Here is a 21,665-nt window from a genome sequence, read left to right as displayed (position 1 = left end):
AGAAAACGCCCGGAAGGTGGCAGTATCAGTGAGACACCTCAGCCTCCTCAGAAAAAAAAAAAGGGCCTGAGTAGATCCTTCTGTTGAAAATGGAACATTCTTGAACAGAGTTGAAGATTCCTGAAGGACTAAAAGCATGGCTTATTGATGGCTGGGACTTGTTGCCAGGCAAAAAGGGCACTTTATCTTACTGCTAAGAAGAATGTGGTCTCCACTTTAGAGGATTATGCAAATTACAAGAAACCTTGAGGAAGCACAGATAATACTATGCTGCTCAGGAAGTTGTGGCAGGGATAAAAGAATACTTCAGTGTAATGCTGGGCACTCAGCTATTCCACAAACTCAAGAGACCACAGTTGGCTAAAATCCTCGCAGATCACCCCATGCAGCCATGTGTATGGAGCGCTACCCCTACTCTGGTTATTTGGACTACTTGCAGCAATATTGCTTATACACCTTTGGAAGAGAAGAGCCTCTATTGTCGAACCATCTTCATGATTTCCTGAACAACCTGGCAAATAATTCTACAACTGTTTAGTGCCAGCAGTTCTGAAGCCACTCCTCCTGAGTGCCATGGGAAAGCTGAGGGAGATTGCCACCGCTCACTTAAGTTTGGATCACTAAACACATTTTTGTTCTTAGTCGGCCTCTTGTATAAATGATGTGCTTTGAAAATGTCAGTGTACAATACTTGATGTATGTGTGTTTTCTGTTTGATTTTAAACAGAAAATCAAAAGGGTTGTGCTCCTTTTTGTTTTTTAATTTCAAAATTGCTTCTGCTGTAGTTAATGATGAATAGCAGAGAGAGATGCTTGGAGTGTTTTATTGCCCATTTGACAAAGCTGCTTTTGAATGCTGTTGGTTCAATTCCTTTGCACTACATCCTTGTATATATGTGTTAATGCTGTATGACAAAATGCTCTTATTCCTAATGCCAGAGCTTCAATTCAGTGTGTATAAGTGGACATACTCAACCATTCAGTGTATGTAACTGGACACATTCAGTGTATATAACTGAACACTCCATTTGAACTAGTTTTTGTTTGTTTTATGGCACTTATAAAGTGTCCATAAGGACTTAAAGAGTCCATCCTTTGCAGGTCATCCATGCTGTTCCTTAGGTATTTTATCTTAGCTCAGTTCATTGAAAAATGGTGGCTTATTTCATGGTTTTATATTTGTGTCTTATGCACATATTAACATGAACATGCAATATATTATGGAGCTATCATTTCCTGGAAAAGTAGATTTTTTAGGGATTTTTTTTTTCAGATCTTAAGTAGATTTTTCTATAAGTTAAAAAAAATTGAGGGTGGTTTGATATTTCAGTTGTTGGTCATTGATGAATTTTTGCTTTCCTGGTGAAAACAAGGATTTCCCAGCCTAGTTCCTTTTGGTATTTGCCATGTCCAGACCACATTGTGACATTCTTATCTTTAAAACCAGTTCATATATAGGGGTAAGGAAGACGTTGTGTATATTTAAGAACCTCGTCTACTCCTTGAGACCAAAGGAAGAAAGGTTTATTTTGTCCAGAACCTAAATTTTATGTAGTATATAATCTAACTCAAACTGTCTGAATAGATCATTTAAACAATCCAAACACAGAGAGCCCAGAATAAGAATGAGGGCCTTTAATCCTGTATAGCTTATGGTAATGCCTGGATAAATCCCAGAGTATATTAAGCAGATAATAAAAAGTACTGGCAAAGTCCCTTGAGAGTATAGGGAAAAAATATGGAGCTATTAAACTTTACCACCAGGGAAACCCTGATACTGTATCAAACATTTAGGGACACCCAAATCAATAGGCCAAGCCCTTGATCTTGAAGCTTGATCTTGTGAAGCTATGTTTTTATATGGCAGAGAAGCTTAACTTACCTATAAGCATGCCTAAGAGTTACTTCTGGAGGATCTCTTTTGTTGCTCAGATGGGGCCTCACTCTCTAAGCCCAGTTCTGCAAGCGAAATCATTGCTCTTCCCCCTTTGTGGGACATGACATCCAGGTGTGAAAGTGTACCTGCCAGTGTAGGAAATGGCTCCCAGGGATGAGTCTGACCCTGGCACTGTGGGATCAACAATTCCATCCTGACAAAAGGGGAAAAAGAAGCCTAACAAATAAGGTATCAAAGTGACTGAGAGTTCAGATAGAGTCAAGAAGCTACTCTGGAGTTCACTCTTACGCAAACTTTGGTTAGACACTGCTACCTATCATAATTTGCCAACCCCCAACCCAAACCATTCCAGCCAACCCTGAAGAATACCTAGGGTGATACGTAAGATTCTACAAAGGTTCCATGCACTAGGGTAACTTCCTAGAAACCTACAACCTCCAGATGGGTCCCTGAACCAGATAAGTCCTGAAACCTGGAGGGGCCAGCCTCTCAGAACATCAACTAGTTCCATCCCTATCCTGTATTATCAACAACCCCTTCCAACATGAAAAATTTAGAGTGGGCGTAGTCCAAATACCCCTGAAGAGTGGGATAGAAAGATCAAAGGTGGTCGTGGAATTATACAGAAAATGTAGGGTTTAACAAATGAGTATGATTGCTGAATCATCATATCGATATTTTTAGTCTCCAGTATCTTCTTGGAGCTGGAAGTAAAAACCTAAAATTGTGGAATTGTAACTCATACCAAACTCTGAAATCTGTTCTATAACTAATTTTTACAATGTTCTTTGAAATATATTGCTTTTTTGTATGTATGTTATTTTTCACACTCAAAAAAATCAATTGTGATGATAAAAAAAGATTTCTTCTCGCCACCAATGTTCTGGAGCGGCTGGAAGGAAAAATCTGAGATGACGGTGTGCTAGCCCATGACACACTCTGGGATCTGTCCTGGAACTACTTGCTGAAGAGTGCTTTGAAAATTACTGCTTTTTTCTTTCTTTGCTTTGTATATATGTTATGTTATACAATAAAAAAAAGTTTAAGAAATAATTTCATAGTTTCTCTCGCCAGATTTAGATGAAAAATTTATCAAACCTCTGATTTTGTAGATTTATGTTCACTCAATAGCATTGTAGCAACAATGACTGCTTTTTTGAGAGGTGGGGTGGGGTGGGGTGGGGGAAGGACGATATATGGATCAGGAATTGAACCCGGGTCTCCTGCATGGCAGGCGAGCATTCTAGCATTCGAGCAAAAACTGCTTTTTGAAGGATAGTTAAGAACATGTCATTTAATCATCCTTGTCTTCCTTCTTTAGATGTTGAGCATACTGGAGCCACCAGCGAGTTCTATGACAAGTTCACCATTCGTTATCACATTAGTACCATTTTTAAAAGCCTTTGGCAAAACATAGCTCATCATGGCACCTTTATGGAGGAGTTCAAGTGAGTAGTGGGCCCCTAATGTCATAGCTTACTCTCCTGTAAGCCACTGATAGGACTGTGGCTTTCAAGTTTCCACAGGGGGTTCTTGTTGGGTGTGTCTATGTGGTCTCAGTCTCCTTTAAGTTTCCAGATGGTCCTGCTAAATGTGGGCATGGCTGTCTAAATGTCTGTGCTTGAAAGATATCACTGAACTTTAGATTTGTCAGGATACGTCAGGAACAGTATACATAAAAAAAGAATCTATGACTATTCTGAAATGGTGTAAGTGTTTTTTTGGTGTTTCTATGATTACCATGTTAGATGAAGTTGTCAGAATGACTGAAATGAGTTCTTACAGTGTTCTTGATTATGATACTAAGCTTTAAAGTTGAAAAGGTTAGGGGAACCTTAGTTTTAGAAGCAGTTAAATTAGGGTTGTCATTTACGATATTCTTTGTGGTAAGGCTCTAAACCTTGATTAAGGACTTTTTATAAACCTATCTGAAATTACCTTTTTGTATACCAACCTGGGCATTAGTAATTCTACCTAAATCATCTGCCAGTACTTAAAAAATAAAGGTAGATTAAAATATTGAACTCTTGAGTTATTCTTCAGAAGAAATTTGATCCCTCTTTTTGGTTTTTTCTGCAACCTTTGGGGCTTTGATCAAGTCTTGCCATCACTCATTAACTGAGTTACTAGTCAAAATATATTACTGATGAAGTAACCATTTGCTAGATAGCTTTTTGCAGAAATTCTTGGTTTCCATGAACTGCTCTTATCATCAGTATTATGTTCCAACAAAAGCCTGGCACAAGCTTAAGGGACCCACAGCTTGACCTGTGTGGCTGGGGTGTGCTTGTCCTGCATGTTCAACGTCCCTGAAAGCAGGGCTGCCCTCATTCACAGGAATTCCTCTTCCCCAGGTGTGGTATGCCATCCCTAATTGCACAGGCTTAGAGCTAAGGGTAGCCCCTCTTTTCTGCACTAGTGTGGCAGATACAGTCTAGGAGAGGTAGGCCAAGCTAGCTCAGTTCTCCTGCAAGTCCCTTCGTTGTAACATGAGCCAGAGGACAGTGCCTTAGATTGGAAACTTCAAATTCTTATAAAGTAAGTTAAAATCCTACTTGATCAGTATTACAGTTTCCACTTGATCCTCCATATGTTTTTTCTTTCTATTGAGGAACAACTGTATCAATAGTTCTCTTGTCTCTTTATGTGGGTAATTATTTGTGCTTTTTATTGGGGGGGGCATATATCCTTTTTTTAGACTAGATGAATATTTTCTCTACTTAAAGACATTGAAGGAATGAGCCAAAGGTGTGCTGGTAAACCAGCTCTCTTGGGAAAAAAACAAAACCAATATTTTCTGTGGCATAAATACTTCCACTGGAGCTGAATTTGAGCTGGCAAGGAATTAATTTACAGGATTCTGGAATATTTACTATTTGGTTCTTGTGAGCCAGACAGGGTGGCTCCAACGCACCACTGAAATGAGCTCATCACAATAACTAAGAAGAACAACTGATAGTCCTAAGTCCTGCAGTAGCTAAGCTGCTGAAAGGTAGACAGTCCTGGTGGGCAGGATGGTTGTGCTCTGGATGGAGGCCTTGCTTTCCCCAGTTATCTGCTGCAGCATTTTGATTTGGGGAGACAAATGACTATGTACAATATAATTACCTTTTCAGTTCCGGGAAGCAGTTTGTTCGCTACATAAACATGCTGATAAATGATACGACATTTTTGCTCGATGAAAGTCTGGAGTCTCTGAAGCGGATCCATGAAGTGCAAGAAGAGATGAAGAACAAAGAGCAGTGGGACCAGTTACCCCGGGTGAGGACACATTCCCAAATGCTTTGACAGCTCCTCAGGGACTTATGCAGAGCTCCACTTCAAGTGCTGCCTCTGTGCATCTAGGAACCTTGGTTATGACTGACTTGTAGCATTTTTCCCATTTGTGGTATTCAATAAGTTCCATCCCAGATTTGGAATAAGAGAACATTTTGTTTGTTTGTTTTGTTTTCCCTATTATTTATTTATTTTTAATCCATATTTTTACTCGTCTGCCCATACCATAGATAAAAGGAGCCTCAGAACAAAGTTTTCCCAATCACATAGTCACTTTTCAAAAGCTATATCATTGCACAATCATCTTAAAGAAACATGGCTACTGGAACACAGCTCTACAGTTTCAGGCACTTCCCTCTAGCCACTCTAAAACTAAAAAGGAGATATCTATATAATATGTAAGAATAACCTCCAGGATAACCTCTCGCCTCTACTTGAAATCTCTCCACCATTGACGCTTTATTTTGTCTCATTTCTCTCTTCTCCCTTTAAGTCGGGAAGGTCTTCACAATCCCTTGATGCCGAGTCCCAGCTCATTCTAGGATTTCTGTCCCACATTGCCAGGAAGGTCCACACCCCTGGGAGTCATGTCCCATGTAGACAGGGGGAGGGTGGTGAGTTTGCTTGTTGTGTTGGCTGGAGAGAAAAGCCACATCTGAGCAACAAAAGAGGTTCTCTGGGGTTTCATATGAAGTTTCATATGAAGAAATCCCAAGATTGAGGGTTCGGCCTATTAATTTTGTTGTCCCCACTGCTTGCAAGAATATCAGGCCTTCTCCAAATGGGGAAGTTGAATTTTCCCCCTTTCCATTACCCCAGGGGGACTTTGCAAATACTTTTTTATTCAGAGTAAGAGGAAATTTAAGCAGTTGATCTGAAGCAAAGAAATGGATTGAGAAGCCTTTTGAGGTATCCTGAAAACTTTGTTTGCCTTTTTAATTTTAAAGAGTTTTTTTGGAGGAGAGCATTTATTATCCGAATAATCAGTCGAGATTTGTGACAGTAATTAGGAAATAAATCTCTAAAATTCTCAGATTTTACTCCTAATGGGTGCAACTGTATATTTATTTTTAGGGTTTTCTCTAGACAAATATCTGAATTACTCAGAATTCTAGGTTTGTTGTTTGTTTACTCTTAAATGATCTTATGTTTTTTATTTATTTTATTAATAGAAAAGAGGCTTGTTTTTCCAGGTTCCATGAAAAATTCACACACACTGTCCTTTTGCTGACATTTATTGCATCCTTTAGATGGGTGCTTGGTCACTTGGCCCTTGACGGCTACTGATGACTTCATGTGTTGTTAGTTCTGTTTCTGGTATTGTCAGATTCAGAATCAGAGCTGCTTTCCAAAACAGGTTCTCATATAAAATTGGGGAAGGCTGCCTTTTCTTTACTTGTAATAGCAAATGAAAATATTGCAGAGTTTCTAATGTTATAGTCAGAAAGTATCTTAAATATAAGATATGGAAGCAAATTTAGGGAAGGTTTTCATTCCAAGTATTCCTGCAGCTTTGGTGAGAATCATACATCATGCTATAACCAAAATGCTTCAGCTACAAACTTAAAAGTACCTGTGGTGGGGGCGGGCCATGATGGCTCAGCAGGCAGAGTTCTCACCTGCCATGCTGGAGACCTGGGTTTGATTCCCGGTGCCTGCCCATGCAAAAAAAAAGAAAGTACCTGTGGGGGGTGCCATCCAGGACCCATGAGTGCTGTATTTCTTCTATGTCCATGCCCATTGCACTCCTAGAGGCCCTCCGTATTTATTCCTGACATGATACATTGGTCTTCTGTTGTTTCCTTGGCCCTGGACTGGCACCCCCTGGAATGCTCCTCTCCACCCTCAGATTCATGCCTAAACACAGCTAAAACTGTTTTGTTCCTGTGCCTCAGAAACCTCCTACGGTTCCCTATTATGCACAGTATGGAGCCAGCCCCTGATCTAATGCTCCAGACTCGCCAGTGTAACTTACAGAGAACCTTACAGACCTCCCTCCCTTTGCAGTGTTCAGCACCAGTTTGGACCAGTTCCAGCCCCACTCAGAATGTGCTGGGGAAGCAGACGAGGCATAGTTGAAAGAGCCCAAGTTTTGGAGTCCAGGGTACTTGGGTTTCAGAACTAGCATTGCCACACATGAAAGTTACTTAAGCTCTACTTCCTCATCTGTAAATAAAAGAAAATAACTGCCTTGCAGAAAAGCTGAGAGGAGAGATCCTGGGCAGGAAATAGAGTTCAGGACTGACCCACAGAAAGTGTTCAGTGTGTGTAGCTACTATGGATGGTTTCATTGCCGAGACTGTTCCTTCTGTCCAGAATGCTCCACTTTCCATGCCATGTATCAAAATCCTACCCATCTTGTCCAAATGCCCTCTCATGGTTGATCTTCTCCAGTCAGTGTACCTCAAAGTTCTCAATTCTCTCTGTACTTACAGAGCACGTCCTTCATGACATCCCTGCTGGCTCTCGTAGACCAGCTTATATTGTAAATGTTGGAATGCAGGTCTGTAGCACGCTGTCTTGTTCATAGTCAGTGTTTAGTAGATTTTCTTTATGAGACAACTGAACACTCACTATTGATTTTTGTGCTAAAGAGTGGGGGAAAGGCACAAATAATCCCTTATAGTTGCTATCAGAAATCGTTTTGATTTGGCCTTGAAGTCACTTCTCTGTCCTACCTCCCTGGCTGCTCTTCTTCCTCCCAGTCTCTAAATGCTGGAGTCTCCAGTGCTTATCCCTCAGGCTCTTCTTCTTTTCCCACGTGCTCTTCCTTGGGCAGTATTGCTCAGGTGCCAGTTGGAATTTTTGTTTTTGGTGGGGGCGGATAACTCTTGTGAGAGACTGTGCCATACCTTGCAAAACATTTAGCATCTGTGGCTCTGTCCATATAATGCCAGTGATGCACTCTTACACCTAATTGTTGGGTGAGCAAATAGCCACATACATAGCCTGATGCTCCAGGTGAAAATCACCACTAGGTGACCTCATCTATTCCAAGGCTTTAAATATCTGTATTCTAGAGAGTCCCACATTCATCTCCCCAGCTCAGACCTCCCAACTCCGAACTGGTCAACCCAGTGTCAGCTTACCTCTCTCCCTCATGGTCTGATAGGTACCTCAAACTCAGCTTGTCCAAACTGAACTTGATGCTGTTCTCCAGAGCTCATCTTGATGTCTGCCCACTGTCAATAATTGGCAACTCCATTCTACCAACTGTTCTAGCCCAGACTACTTTGGAGTTGTCCTTGATTCTACTCCCTCTCTCCCTCCTCCTCTCTCAGCAGATGTTCCTGGTTCTATCTTAAAAAACATACCCACTTCCTAACTACCTCTCACCATCTCCAGTCCACTTTCATCTCTCATGTGGGTTATTTCAGTAGCCCTTTCTTGGTCTCCCAACTTCTACCCTTGCTCCTGTAATCCATGCTGCAGCCAAAGGGATACCATTAAATCACAGTCCCTGGTTATCAGCCGCCTGCCCTGAGCCCTTCAGGGCCTCTCTTCTCGCTTGGAGTTAGATCCTGCATTGGGAGTGTGGCCTGCTGGCTGCTGTAGGAGCTGGACCCCCAACAACTGCACTCGTCCCTTCCCTGCCCCCCGACCTCCCCTCTACTTGCTTTGCCCAAACATGCTGACTCCTTACTCTTCATAGATATGCAAGGGCCTTTGCACTTGCTCTTCCCTCAACCTGGAGCACTTTTCCTCCAGATTTTTGCCAACCTACTTCCTTCAGATAGCCATTTGAATGCCACCTCCTCAGAGTGGCCTTCCCTGGCCACCCTTCCTAGAATATCATCTCCTCAGCCTGTGGTCACTTTTTCTCTTCCCTTGCCCTTCTTCATTTTTGTCATCACCATCAGACTTCTTGGACATCTGTTTGGGTGTTTGTTGATTGCTTATCCCCCTAGCTGGGATCTCAGCAAATCGAGGGCAGGGAGCCTTATCTCTACTGTATCACCAGTGCTGGCTCAGTCTTTCTTTCAGTAGGCTTATTTTTTTTTTCCCAATTACATTTTATTAAGTTTTAACATTTGTTCCCCCCTAATATTTATTTAGTTTTAATCCAAATGCTTTACTCATATGTCAATAAGGTTGCTAAAAGCAGCATTGATGCAAGGTTTTCACAACCACACAGTCACATTGTGAAAGCTATATCATTATACAGTCATCTTCAAGAAACATGGCTACCAGAACACAGCTCTACATTTTCAGGCAGTTCCCTCCAGCCTCTCCATTACATCTTGGATAACAAGGTGATATCTACTTAATGCGTAAGAATAAGCTCCAGGATAACCTCTCAACTCTGTTTGGAATCTCTCAGCCATTGACACTTTGTCTCATTTCACTCTTCCCCCTTTTGGTCGAGAAGGTTTTCTCAATCCCTTGATGCTGAGTCCCAGCTCATTCTAGGATTTCAGTCCCACATTGCCAGGAAGGTCCACACCCCTGAGAGTCATGTCCCATGTAGAGAGGGGGAGGGCAGTGAGTTTACTTATCGTGTTGGCTGAGAGAGAGAGGCCACATCTAAACAACAAAAGAGGTTCTCTGGGGGTGACTCTTAGACCTAATTTTAGGTAGGCTTAGCCTATCCTTTGTGGGATTAAGTTTCATATGAACAAACCCCAAGACTGAGGGTTCACCCTACTGCTTTGGTTGTCTTTACTACTTCTGAGAATATCAGGAATTCTCCACATGGGGAAGTTGAATTATCCCCTTTTCTCCCCATTCCCCCAAGTGGACTTTGTAAATACTTTTTTATTCACTGTTCAAATCACTCTGGGATTTATCAGGCATCACTCTGGACAAACTTAGAAAAATTTCATGCCCTACTCAAGGTTCCATCTATTTATGGTATTCAATTAAGCTGTCCACACAAGTTATATTAGGTAATGCACTAGTCAAAATATAAATTTTGTACCAAATTTTTTGCTTTCGTCTCATACATAAGTTAAAGTTTTAAAATATGAATTACCATCTATTTTCAACACCCTGCAGTATTGACATTCCTTTGTTCTACCTCATGCAAAAACATTTTAAAATTTGTACATTTAATCACTATTATTATATACTCTAGGCATTCCTAGATTATACCATCTCATTCTTTATCATCTATCTTTTCTTCTGATTTCATTTGTGCCCCCAGGCCTCCTGCCTCAATCATTCTCACATTCAGGTTCATTCAGTGTTCTAACATTATTGTATGATAGTTAGGTAGTATTCTGCTATCCATTTCTGAATTTTTACAGTCTTGTTGCACAATCTGTTTAGCTCCAATTACCCAATATCTACCCAATTTCTATCTCTGATGGTCTCTGTTCTTAACTGAAATTCTCCAAGTTCATTCACTAATGTTGGTTCATATCGGTGAGACCACATAGTATTTGTCCATTTGTTTCTCACTAATCTCACTCAGCATAATGCCTCAAGGTCCATCCATGTTGTTACATACTTCATAACTTTATTCTGTCTTACAGCTGCATAATACTCCATCGTATGTATTGTATCGCAGCTTGTTTAGCCACTTGTTTGTTGATGGACATTTAGGCTGTTTCCATCTCTTGGCAACTGTAAATAATGCTGCTGTAGCCATTGGTGTGCAAGTGTCGGTTTGTGTCCTTGCCCTCATTTCCTCTGAGTAGATACCCAGCAATGGTATTGCTGGGTCATATGGCAATTCTATACTTAGCTTCCTGCAGAACCGCCAAACTGCCTTCCACAGCAGTTGTACCATTTGCCATTCCCACCAATAGTGGATAAGTATGCCTCTTTGTCCACATCCTCTCCAGTACTTGTTGTTTTCTGTTTTATTGATAATGGCCATTCTGGTGGGTATGAGAAGATATCTCAGTGTGGTTTTGATTTGTATTTCCCTAATAGCCAGGGAAGTTTAGCATCTTTTCATGTGCCTTTTAGCCATTTGTATTTCCTCTTCTGAAAAGTGTCTGCTCTTGTCTTTTGCCCATTTTGTAATTGGGTTGTCTGTCTTTTTGTTCTTGGGTTGAACAATCTCTTTATATATCTGGATACTAGACCTTTATCTGATATATTGTTTCCAAATACTTTCTCCCATTGTGTGGGTTGTCTTTTTACTTTCTTGAACAAGTTTTCTGATGCACAAAAGTGCTTAATTTTGAGGAGTTCCCATTTATCTATTTCTTTCTTCAATGCTTGTGCTTTGGGTGTAAGGTCTAGAAAACTGCCTCCTTTTATAAGATTTATAAGATATTTCCCTGAATTTTCTTCTAAAAGTTTTATGGTCTTAGAACTAATGTTTAGGTCTTTGATCCGTTTTGAGTCAACTTTTGTATAGGGTGTGAGATATGGATCCTCTTTCATTCTTTTGCATATGGATATCCAGTTCTGTAGGCACCATTTATTGAAGAGACTGTTCTGTCCCAGTTGAGTTGGCTTGACTGCCTTATCCAAAGATCATTTGTCCGTAGGGGAGAGGGTGTTATATATCTAAACAATCAGTTCTATTCCGTTGGTCAGTATATCTATCTTTATGCCAGTACCATGTTGTTTTGACCACTGTAGCTTCATAATATGCCTTAAAATCAGGTAGCGTGAGATCTCCGACTTCATTTTTCTTTCTCAGGAAATTTTTAGCTATTCCAGATAAATTTGGTTATTGATTTTTCTGTTTCTGAGAAGTAAGTTTTTGGAATTTTAATTGGTATTGCATTCAATCTAAATGCATTTAGGTAGAATTGACACCGTAACTATATTTAGTCTTCCAATCCATGAACACAGAACGCCCTTCCATTTATTTAGGTCTTCTGTGATTTCTTTTAGCAGTTTCTTGTAGTTTTCTTTGTATAGGTTTTTTGTATCTTTAGTTAAAGCTATTCCTAAATATTTTATTCTTTTGGTTACAGTTGTAAATGGAATTTTTTTCTTGATTTCCCCCCTCAGACAGTTCATTACTAGTGTATAGAAACACTACAGATTTTGAGTGTTGATCTTGTAACCTGCCTCTTTGCTGTACTCATTTATTAGCTCTAGTAGTTTTGCTGTGGATTTTTGGGGTTTTTGACATATAGTATCATATCATCTGCAAACAGTGAGAGTTTTACTTCTTTCCCTTCCAGTTTTGATGCCTTGTATTTCTTTTTCTTGTCTAATTGCACTGACTAGAACTTCCAACACAAGGCTGAATAACAGTAGTGATAGTGGACATCCTCGTCTTGTTCCTGATCTTTGGGGAAAAGTTTTCAGTTTTTCCCCATTGAGGATGATGTTAGTTGTGGGTTTTTCATATATTCCTTCTATTATGTTGAGGAAGTTCCCATCTATCCCTATCCTTTGAAGTGTTTTCAACAAGAAAGGATGTTAAATTTTGTCAAATGTCTTTTCGGCATCAATCGAGATGATCATGTGGTTTTTCTGCTTTGATTTGTTGATATGGTGTATGACATTGATTGATTTTCTTATGTTGAACCATCTTTGCACATCTGGGATGAATCCTACTTGGTCATGGTGTATAATTCTTTTAATATGGTGCTGGATGCACTTTGCAAGAATTTTGTTGAGGGTTTTTGCATCTATATTCATTGGAGAGATTGTTCTGTAGTTTTCTTTTCTATTAATATCTTTGTCTGGCTTTGGTATGAGGGTAATGTTGGCTTCATAGAATGAGTTAGGTAGCCTTCCCTGTTCTTCATTTTTTTTGAAGAGTTTGAGTAGGATTGGTGCTAATTCTTTCTTGAATGTTTGGTAGAGTTCACGTGTGAAGCCATCTGGTCCTGGACTTTTCTTTTTGGGAAGCTTCTCAGTGACTAATTCACTTTCTTTACTTGTGATTGGTTTGTTGAGGTTGTCTATTTCTTCTTGAGTCGATGTTAGCTATTCAGGCCTGTATTAGTTAGGGTTCTGTAGTGAAACAGAATCAACAGGGAACACTTGCAAATATAAAATTCATAAAAGTGTCTCATGTGACCGCAGGAACGCACAGTCCAAAATCTGCAGGGCAGGCTGTGAAACCAACGATTCTGATGGAGGGTCTGTATGAACTTCACAGGAGAGGCTCGCCAACCGAAGCAGGAAGAGAGCCTTTCTCTTCTGAATCCTCCTTAAAATGCTTCCAGTGATTAGATTAAGCATCAGTTGCAGAAGACACTCCCCTTTGGCTGATTAAAAGTGGAATCAGCTGGGGATGCAGCTGACATGATCATGATTTCATTCTATGAAATGTCCTCATCGCCACAGACAAGCCAGCACTTTCCCAAGCAGACAAACAGGTACCACCACTTGGCCAAGTTGACACATGAACCTGACCATGACAGTCCATCCCTTGTCAACTTGGCAGCTATACATACCAGTTTAAACTATACCTAATTTCTAAATAAAACGCACATTTTTTCTTTCACCTAACAATACTCAGCTGTCCTGCATATAACTGAAGACACATTAAATCTCTCCAGAATAGGGTGCAAATCTTTGGGTAATATTCATTCTTAAACTTGATATCTTACAACTTAAATAGTGTAACAGGAACAAAGCAGCATTACGGTTCTCGTTTCTGTAACTGATCATGTGGTCATAGTTCATATTTATCACTACCTTCTTCCACTACCCATTCCATGTTCCCTTTACCCTCAGCAAGCACTTCAGCTGGCCATGGTTCTTTGCCTGGTGGGGTGACCCAAACCTTCATTCCTGAAGTTTTGGAGCCATTGATAGGCCTGCCTGTATTGGGTTACTGCAGTTTTCCATTGATTGGAATCACAGGGCATGGTAGTACTAAAAGATGCCCTAGGGGATCTCCTATATTCCAAGAAAACTCTTCTTTACATCCATTATGTAGTTGCAGTCCTACTTCCCGCTGATGGTCAGGGTCAGTCACTCGAGACAGTAATGTAATCCCCTTCTTGGCTTGTTGATCCAGTGACATAAGTAGCCCAAAGTGACCAGATGGCAGCCTTAGATTCCAATTCAATGGAATCATTGTTGTTTCTCCTGGTGGAAGCACTCCCTGTTTTGGAACTAAAACCTGTGGACCAGCAGAGCTCAGGGTTGCAGGGACAGGATGCAAAAATTTTCCTAGTGCATCACTACGGGTAATAGTGAGTGGTACCACTTCCATTTCCACCCCTTGGTTCCTGGACCCATGGATCCTGGCTATGGGAGAAACAGCACCATACAGGGGACACTGATTCAGAGCATATACAGCTTCCTGGAGAACATTACCCCAGCCTTTCAAGGTATTGCCACCTCGTTGACACCATAATTGAGTTTTCAAAAGGCCATTCCACTGTTCTATCAATCCAACTGCTTGTGGATGATGGGGAACATGATAAGACCAGAGAATTCCATGAGCATGTGTCCATTCCCGCACTACATTTGCTGTGAAGTGTGTTCCTTGATCAGAAGCAATGCTATATGGAATACCATGACGATGGATAAGGCATTCTCTAAGCCCATAGATGGAAGTTTTGGCAGAAGCATTGTGTGCAGGGAAAGCAAATCCATATCCAGAGTATGTGTCTATTCTAGTTAGAACAAATCGCTGCCCCTTCCATGAAGGAAGTGGTCCAATGTAATCAACCTGCCACCATGTAGCTGGCTGGTCACCTCGGGGAATGGTGCTATATCGGGGGCTGAGTGTGGGTCTCTGCTGCTGGGAGACTGGGCACTCAGCAGTGGCTGTAGCCAAGTCAGCCTTGGTGAGTGGGAGTCCATGTTGCTGAGCCCATGCATAACCTCCATCCCTACCACCATGACCACTTTGTTCATGAGCCCATTGGGCAATAACAGGAGTTGCTGGGGAAAGAGGCTGACTGGTATCCACCGAACGGATCATCTTATCCACTTGATTATTAAAACTTTCCTCCGCAAAAGTCACTCTCTGGTGAGCATTCACATGGGACACAAATATGTTCATGTTTTTAGCCCACTCAGAAAGGTCTGTCCACATACTTCTTCCCCAGACCTCTTTGTCACCAGTTTTCCAAATATGGTCTTTCCAAGTCCCTGACCATCCAGCCAAACCATTAGCACAGCCCATGAGTCAGTATACAATTGCACCTCTGGCCAGTTTTCTTTCCAAGCAAAATGAACAACCAGGTTCACCACATGACGTTCTGTCCACTGGGAGAATTTCCCCTCACCACTGTCCTTCAGGGACACCCCAGAGAGGGGTTGTAGTGCTGCAGCTGTCCTCTTTCGGGTGGTACCTGCATATCGTGCTGAACCATCTGTAAACCAGGCCCGAGTTTTCTCTTCCTCAGTCAGTTCACTGTAAGGAACTCCCCAAGAGGCCACAGCTGTGGTCTGGGAAAGAGAAGGTAATGTGGCAGGAGTGGAGACCATGGGCATTTGGGCCACTTCTTCATGTAACTTACTTGTGCCTTCGGGACCTGCTCTGGCACTATCTCTCATATACCATTTCCATTTTGCAATAGAGTGCTGCTGTGCATGCCCAACTTTATGGCTTAATGGGTCAGACAACACCCAGCTCATGATAGGCAACTGAGGTCTCATGGTAACTTGGTGGCCTATGGTTAAATATTTAGTCTCTACTAAGGCCCAGTAACAGGTCAAAAGCTGTTTCTCAAAAGGAGAGTAGTTATCTGCAGCAGATGGTAAGGCTTTGCTCCAAAATCCTAAGGGTCTGCATTGTGACTCTCCTATAGGAGCCTGCCAAAGGCTCCAGACAGCATCTCTGTTTGCCACTGACACTTCCAGCACCATTGGATCTGCTGGATCATACGGCCCAAGTGGCAGAGCAGCTTGTACAGCAGCCTGGACCTGTCACAGATCCTCTTCTTGTTCAGGTCCCCACTCAAAATTAGCAGCTTTTCTCATCACTCGATAAATGGGCTGAAGTAGCACACCCAAATGAGGAATATGTTGTCACCAAAATCCAAAGAGACCAACTAGGCGCTGTACCTCTTTTGTGGTTGTAGGAGGGGCCAGATGCAGCAACTTATCCTTCACCTTAGACAGGGTATCTTAACATGCCCCACACCACTGGACACTTAGAAATTTCACTGAGATGGAAAGCCCCTGTATTTTTATTGGATTTATCTCCCATCCTCTGACACGTGAATGCCTTACCAATAAGTCTAGTGTAGTTGCTACTTCTTGCTCAGTAGGTCCGATCAACATGATATCATCAATAAAATGGATCATTCTGATGTCTTGTGGGAGGGAGAAACGATCAAGGTCCCTGTGGAGAAGGGTATGACATAGGGCCGGAGAGTTGATATACCCCTGAGGTAGGAAGTGAAAGTATATTGCTGACTTTGCCAGCTGAAAGCAAACTGTTTCTGGTGGTCCTTACTAATAGCTATTGAGAAAAAAGCATTTGCCAGATCAATAGCTGCATACCAGGTACCAGGGGATGTATTGATTTGCTCAAGCAACGATACCACATCTGGAACAGCAGCTGCAATTGGAGTTACCACCTGGTTGAGCTTACGATAATGCACGTTCATCCTCCAAGTCCAATCTGTTTTCTGCACAGGCCAAATAGGAGAGTTGAATGAGAATGTCGTGGGAATCACCACCCCTGCATCCTTCAAGTCCTTAAGAATGGCAGTAATCTCTGTAATACCTCCAGGAATCTGGTATTGCTTCTGATTTACTATTTTGCTAGGTAGGGGCAGTTCTAGTGGCTTCCACTTGGCCTCTCCCACCATAATAGCCCTCACTGCATGAGTTAGAGAGCCAACGTATGGATTCTGCCAGTTGCTCAGTATGTCTATACCAATTATACATTCTGGAACTGGGGAAATAACTACAGAATGGGTCCAGGGGCCCACTGGACCCACTGTGAGACGGACCTGAGCTAAAACTCCATTGATCACCTGGCCTCCATAAGCCCCCACTCTGACTGGTGGACCAGAGTGACGTTTTGGGTCCCCTGGAATTAATGTCACTTCTGGACCAGGGTCTAATAATCCCCAAAATATCTGATCATTTCCTTTTCACCAATGCAGTTACCCTGATAAAAGGCCGTCAGGCTCTTTGGGGAAGGCTTGGAGGAAGATTAATAGTATAAATTAGTGGCAGTGTAACAGGATCCTCCCCCAAAGGGATCTGACCTCCCCTTCATACAAAGGGCTCTGGGTCTGTAAACTGTCTCAAGTTGGAAATTGATTAAGGGGCCATGACTCTGTGTTTTTGTAATTCAGGTTAGACTTCTGTTCACTTGACCTACAACTCTTGTTTATACAGCTCAGACAAGAATTTAGTAGACTGCTCTTCTATTGTGTTTCTAGGTACCCCATGATTTACTAACCAATGCCACAAATCTCTGCGAGTCATAATAATTTTGACACCTTCTTTGAGTTTGCTGTCTATTATAATAGCCACATCTGCGCTGTCTTTGGCAATTAAGTGTGCCACCTGGGTTCTGCCAACTCGGGATCCCATCACCCCTATTGCGTTTAAGGATTCTAGCTCAGTGACAGCAGTTCCTACTTAATATCTGACCTACAGAGAAGTGCAACCACAGAGCTCTTCAGGGATGATGGTGCTAGTCTCAAAAATTTATTTCTCACTGTTCTGGTAAAAGGTGCATCCTCCAGACATTCCTGGGATGTAAGAGCAGGCTTTGCATGATAAATCCACTCTAACATTCCAATCTCTCTAAACCTCTGGATCCCCTCATCTACATTATACCAGGGCAGTTCTGGCATTTCAACCTCAGGTAATGTTGACCACCTTTTGATCCATGTTTCAACCAACCATCCAAATAAACTGTTAATGCCTTTTCTGACCCCTCGAGCTATAACATTGAATGCAGAATCTCTGCTTAGTGGGCCCATATCATTAAATTCAGCCTGATCCAACCTTTTATTCCTCCCACCATTATCCCACACCCTTAAAATCCTTTGCCACACATATTCCCTTGATTTCTGTCTATATAAATTGGAAAACTCACACAGTTCTTTTGGAGAATAACATACCTCCCCATGTGTGATACTTTGTATCTCACCTTTAGGGGCCTGTTGGAAGTTTAGTCTAGTTATAGGTCTGGAAGAAATGAGGGGTGGCAGGTGGGGGTCATGAAAAGAATTAGAAATATCTCCCAAGCCATTTGCTTCAGGGTCTTCATTTGCAGTTTCATCTGGTGAGACAGGATTAATCACTCTAGGGCTAATCCCTTCAGGAGGAGTTTGGGTGGCCAACTCCTCAAGGCAGGCTGGAGGTCGGGCAGTTATGTCCTCAGTGCAAACTATTACAGAGTTATCTAGAGAAGACACTATGATCTAGGGTTTCAACCTCACCCCCAACATCATTATCAATCCATATGTCACCATCCCATTTTTCTGGGTCCCACTCCTTTCCAATCAGTGCCCTCACTTTAACGGCAGACATCATGCAGCATTGAGATTTCAGTTTATGTTGTAAAGTTGCTACTCTAACAAGAAGATTCTGAGTCTGATTTTCAGAGATCTCAAGTCTACGGCTATAGGAAATAAGATTTTCCTTCAGGATACTCATAAAAACTTCTACGTCTGTCAGGCAGCGCTTAAATTTCTCGTTTGAAGCTTTAAGCCCACCCCTTTCACTCCTTAATGTAGCCAGTGTATCTAACAAGAATCAGCCAACATCTCTATACCTCTTATTTCCACAAAACTCTGTAAAGGTGTCAAAAACATTATCCCCCAGAGTCTGGCTTCATACAAGCGAAGCATTAGGAGAATCGAATGGTGATATTTTGACTATCTCTTTTGCCAACTCACTCCATGGATTGGGAGTGTCATTCTGATTATGGGAATCAGAGTCCTTAGTGCCTTTGAGTCCAGTCAGAGTAGAAAACCATTCGTAAAAACCCATTTTTAAGGTTCTGTTTCTTAAGAACCACTCCTGGTACCAAGATGTATTAGTTAGGGTTCTCTAGAGAAACAGAATCAACAGGGAACACTCGCAAATATAAAATTTATAAAAGTGTCTCACGGGGCCACGGGAATACAGAGCCCAAAATCCACAGGGCAGGCTGTGAAGCTGAGGATTCCAGTGGAGGGTCTGTACAAACTCCACAGGAGAGGCTCGCCAACTGAAGAAGGAAGAGAGCCTGTCTGTTCTGAATCCTCCTTAAATGGCTTTCAGTGATTAGATTAAGCATCACTCATTGCAGAAGACACTCCCCTTTGGCTGATTACAAATGGAATCAGCTGGAGATGCAGCTGACATGATCATGATTTCATTCTATGAAATGTCCTCATCACCACAGACAAGCCAGCACTTTCCCAAGCAGACAAACAGGTACCACCACTTGGCCAAGTTCACACATGAACCTGACCATGACAATGCTTCTCTCAGAAGTTGTCCATTTCATCCAGGTTGTCTAATTTATTAGCATAAATTTATTCATAGTATGTCAGTACCTCCTTTATTTCTGTGGAGTCAGTAGTTAGGTCTCCTCTTCCATTTCTGATTTGATTTATTTGCGTCCTCTCTCTTCTTTTTGTCAACCTCGCTAAGGATCCGTCAATCTTATTGATTTTCTCATAGAACCAACTTCTGGTTTTGTTGACTTTCTCAATTGTTTTCATATTCTCAATTTCATCTATTTCTGCTCTAATCTTCATTATTTCTTTCCTTTTGCTTGTTGTGGGGTTAGTTTTGCTGTTCTTTCTCTAGTTCTTCCAAGTGGACAGTTAATTCCTCGATTTTTGCTCTTCTTTTCTGATATAGGCATTTAGGGCAATAAATTTCCCTGTTAGCACTGCTTTTGCTGCATCCCATGGATTTTGATATGTTGTGTTTTCATTTTCATTTGCCTTGAGATATTTACTGATTTCTCTTGTATTTTCTTGCTTGACCCACTGGTTGTTTAAGAGTGTGTTGTTGAGCCTCCATATATTTGTGAATTTTCTGGCACTCTGCCTATTATTGATTTCCAGCTTCATTCTTTTGTGATCTGAGAAAGTGTTTTGTTGATTTCAATCGTTTTAAATTTATTGACACTTGTTTTGTGACACAGCATATGGTCTATCCTTGAGAATGAGCCATGAGCACCTGAGAAAAAGTGTATCCTGCTGTTGTGGGGTATAATGTTCTATAAATGCCTGTTAAGTCCAGCTAATTTATTGTATTAATCTAATTCTCTGTTTCTTTATTGATCCTCTGTCTAGATGTTCTGTCCATTGATGAGAGTGGGGAATTGAAGTCTCCAACTATTATGGTAGATGTGTCTATTTCTCTTTTCAGTGTTTTCAGTGTTTGCCTTATGTATTTTGGAGCATTCTGGCTCAGTGCATAAATATTTATGTTTGTTATGTCTTCTTGTTGAATTATTCCTTATATTAATACATAGTGTCCTTCTTTGTCTCTTCTAACTGTTTTACACTTGAAATCTAATTTGTTAGATATTAGTATAGGTATTTCTTCTCTTTGCTGATTGTTATTTGCATGAAATATCTTTTCCCAACCTTTTACTTTCAACCTATGTTTATCCTTGGGTCTAAGAGGCATTTCCTGTAGACAGCATATAGATAGGTCCTGTTTTTTAATCCATTCTGCCGTTCTGTGTCTTTTGATTGAGGATTTTAATCCATTAACATTTTGTGTTATTACTGTATGGGCAGTACTTTCTTCTACCATTTTGCATTTTAGATTTTATATGTCATATTTAATTTTTCTTCTTTTTACCCTTACTGATAGTCTTCATTTCTACAGTCTTCTCCACACCTCTCTCTCCTGTGTTTTCCTATCTGTCTCTCATGCTCCCTTTAGTATTTCTTGCAGAGCTGGTCTTCTTAATGTCAGATTCTCTCAGTGATTTTTTGTGTGAAAATGTTTTAATTTCCCCCCTCATTTTTGAGGGACAATTTTGCTGGATATAGAATTCTTGGTTGGCAGTTTTCCTCTTTTAGTAACTAAAATATGTCATCCCACTGTCTTCTCATCTCCATGGTTTCTGCTGAGAAATCTCTGCATAGTCTTATTGGGCTTCCCTGGTATGTGATGGATTGCTTTTCTCTTGCTGCTTTCAAGATTCTCTCTTTGTCGTTGACATCTGACATTCTGATTAGTAGATGTCTTCAAATATGTCTATTTGGATCTATTCTGTTTGGGTACACTGCACTTCTTGGATCTGTAATTTTAAGTCTTTCATAAGAGCTGGGAAATTTTCATTGATAATTTCCTCCATTAGTTTTTCTCCTCCTTTTCCCTTCTCTTCTCCTTTTGGGGTACCAGATTCATGTTGTCATTCAGTTCCCTGAGTCCCTGCTGATATTTTTCCATCCTTTTCCCTATATTTTCTTTTGCTTGTCGAATTTCAGATGTCTCATCCTCCTGTTCACTAATCCTATCTTCTGTCTCTTGAAACATTGTAGGTTTCCATTGTTTTTTCAGCTCTTCTACTGTGCCTTTCATTCCCATAAGTTTTTTCATTTTTTTTCAGACTTTTGATTTCTTCTTTTTGTTCATTCCTTGTCTTCTTTATATCCTCCCTCAATTCACTGATTTGATTTTTGATGAGGTTTTCCATGTCTGTTTGAACATTCTGAATTAATTGTTTCAATTCTTGTAT

General features: G+C 41.1%; 1 protein-coding gene across 5 annotated transcripts in view; it reads left to right on the top strand.

Annotated features, from left to right (window-relative positions):
* UBE4B (ubiquitination factor E4B) overlaps nucleotides 1–21,665 on the top strand; it is a 188,161-nt gene that overhangs the window by 151,253 nt on the left and 15,243 nt on the right. For all 5 annotated transcript variants that reach the window (XM_077151361.1, XM_077151362.1, XM_077151364.1 and 2 more), the window contains 2 exons: nucleotides 3,219–3,345; nucleotides 5,014–5,158. In XM_077151361.1, coding sequence (XP_077007476.1) covers nucleotides 3,219–3,345; nucleotides 5,014–5,158 — 272 coding nt within the window. The remainder of the gene's footprint in view (nucleotides 1–3,218; nucleotides 3,346–5,013; nucleotides 5,159–21,665) is intronic.

This window comes from Tamandua tetradactyla, chromosome 2 (assembly GCF_023851605.1).
Source record: "Tamandua tetradactyla isolate mTamTet1 chromosome 2, mTamTet1.pri, whole genome shotgun sequence".
Taxonomy (NCBI): domain Eukaryota; kingdom Metazoa; phylum Chordata; class Mammalia; order Pilosa; family Myrmecophagidae; genus Tamandua; species Tamandua tetradactyla.
This window is presented reverse-complemented; position numbering and strand designations above follow the sequence as displayed.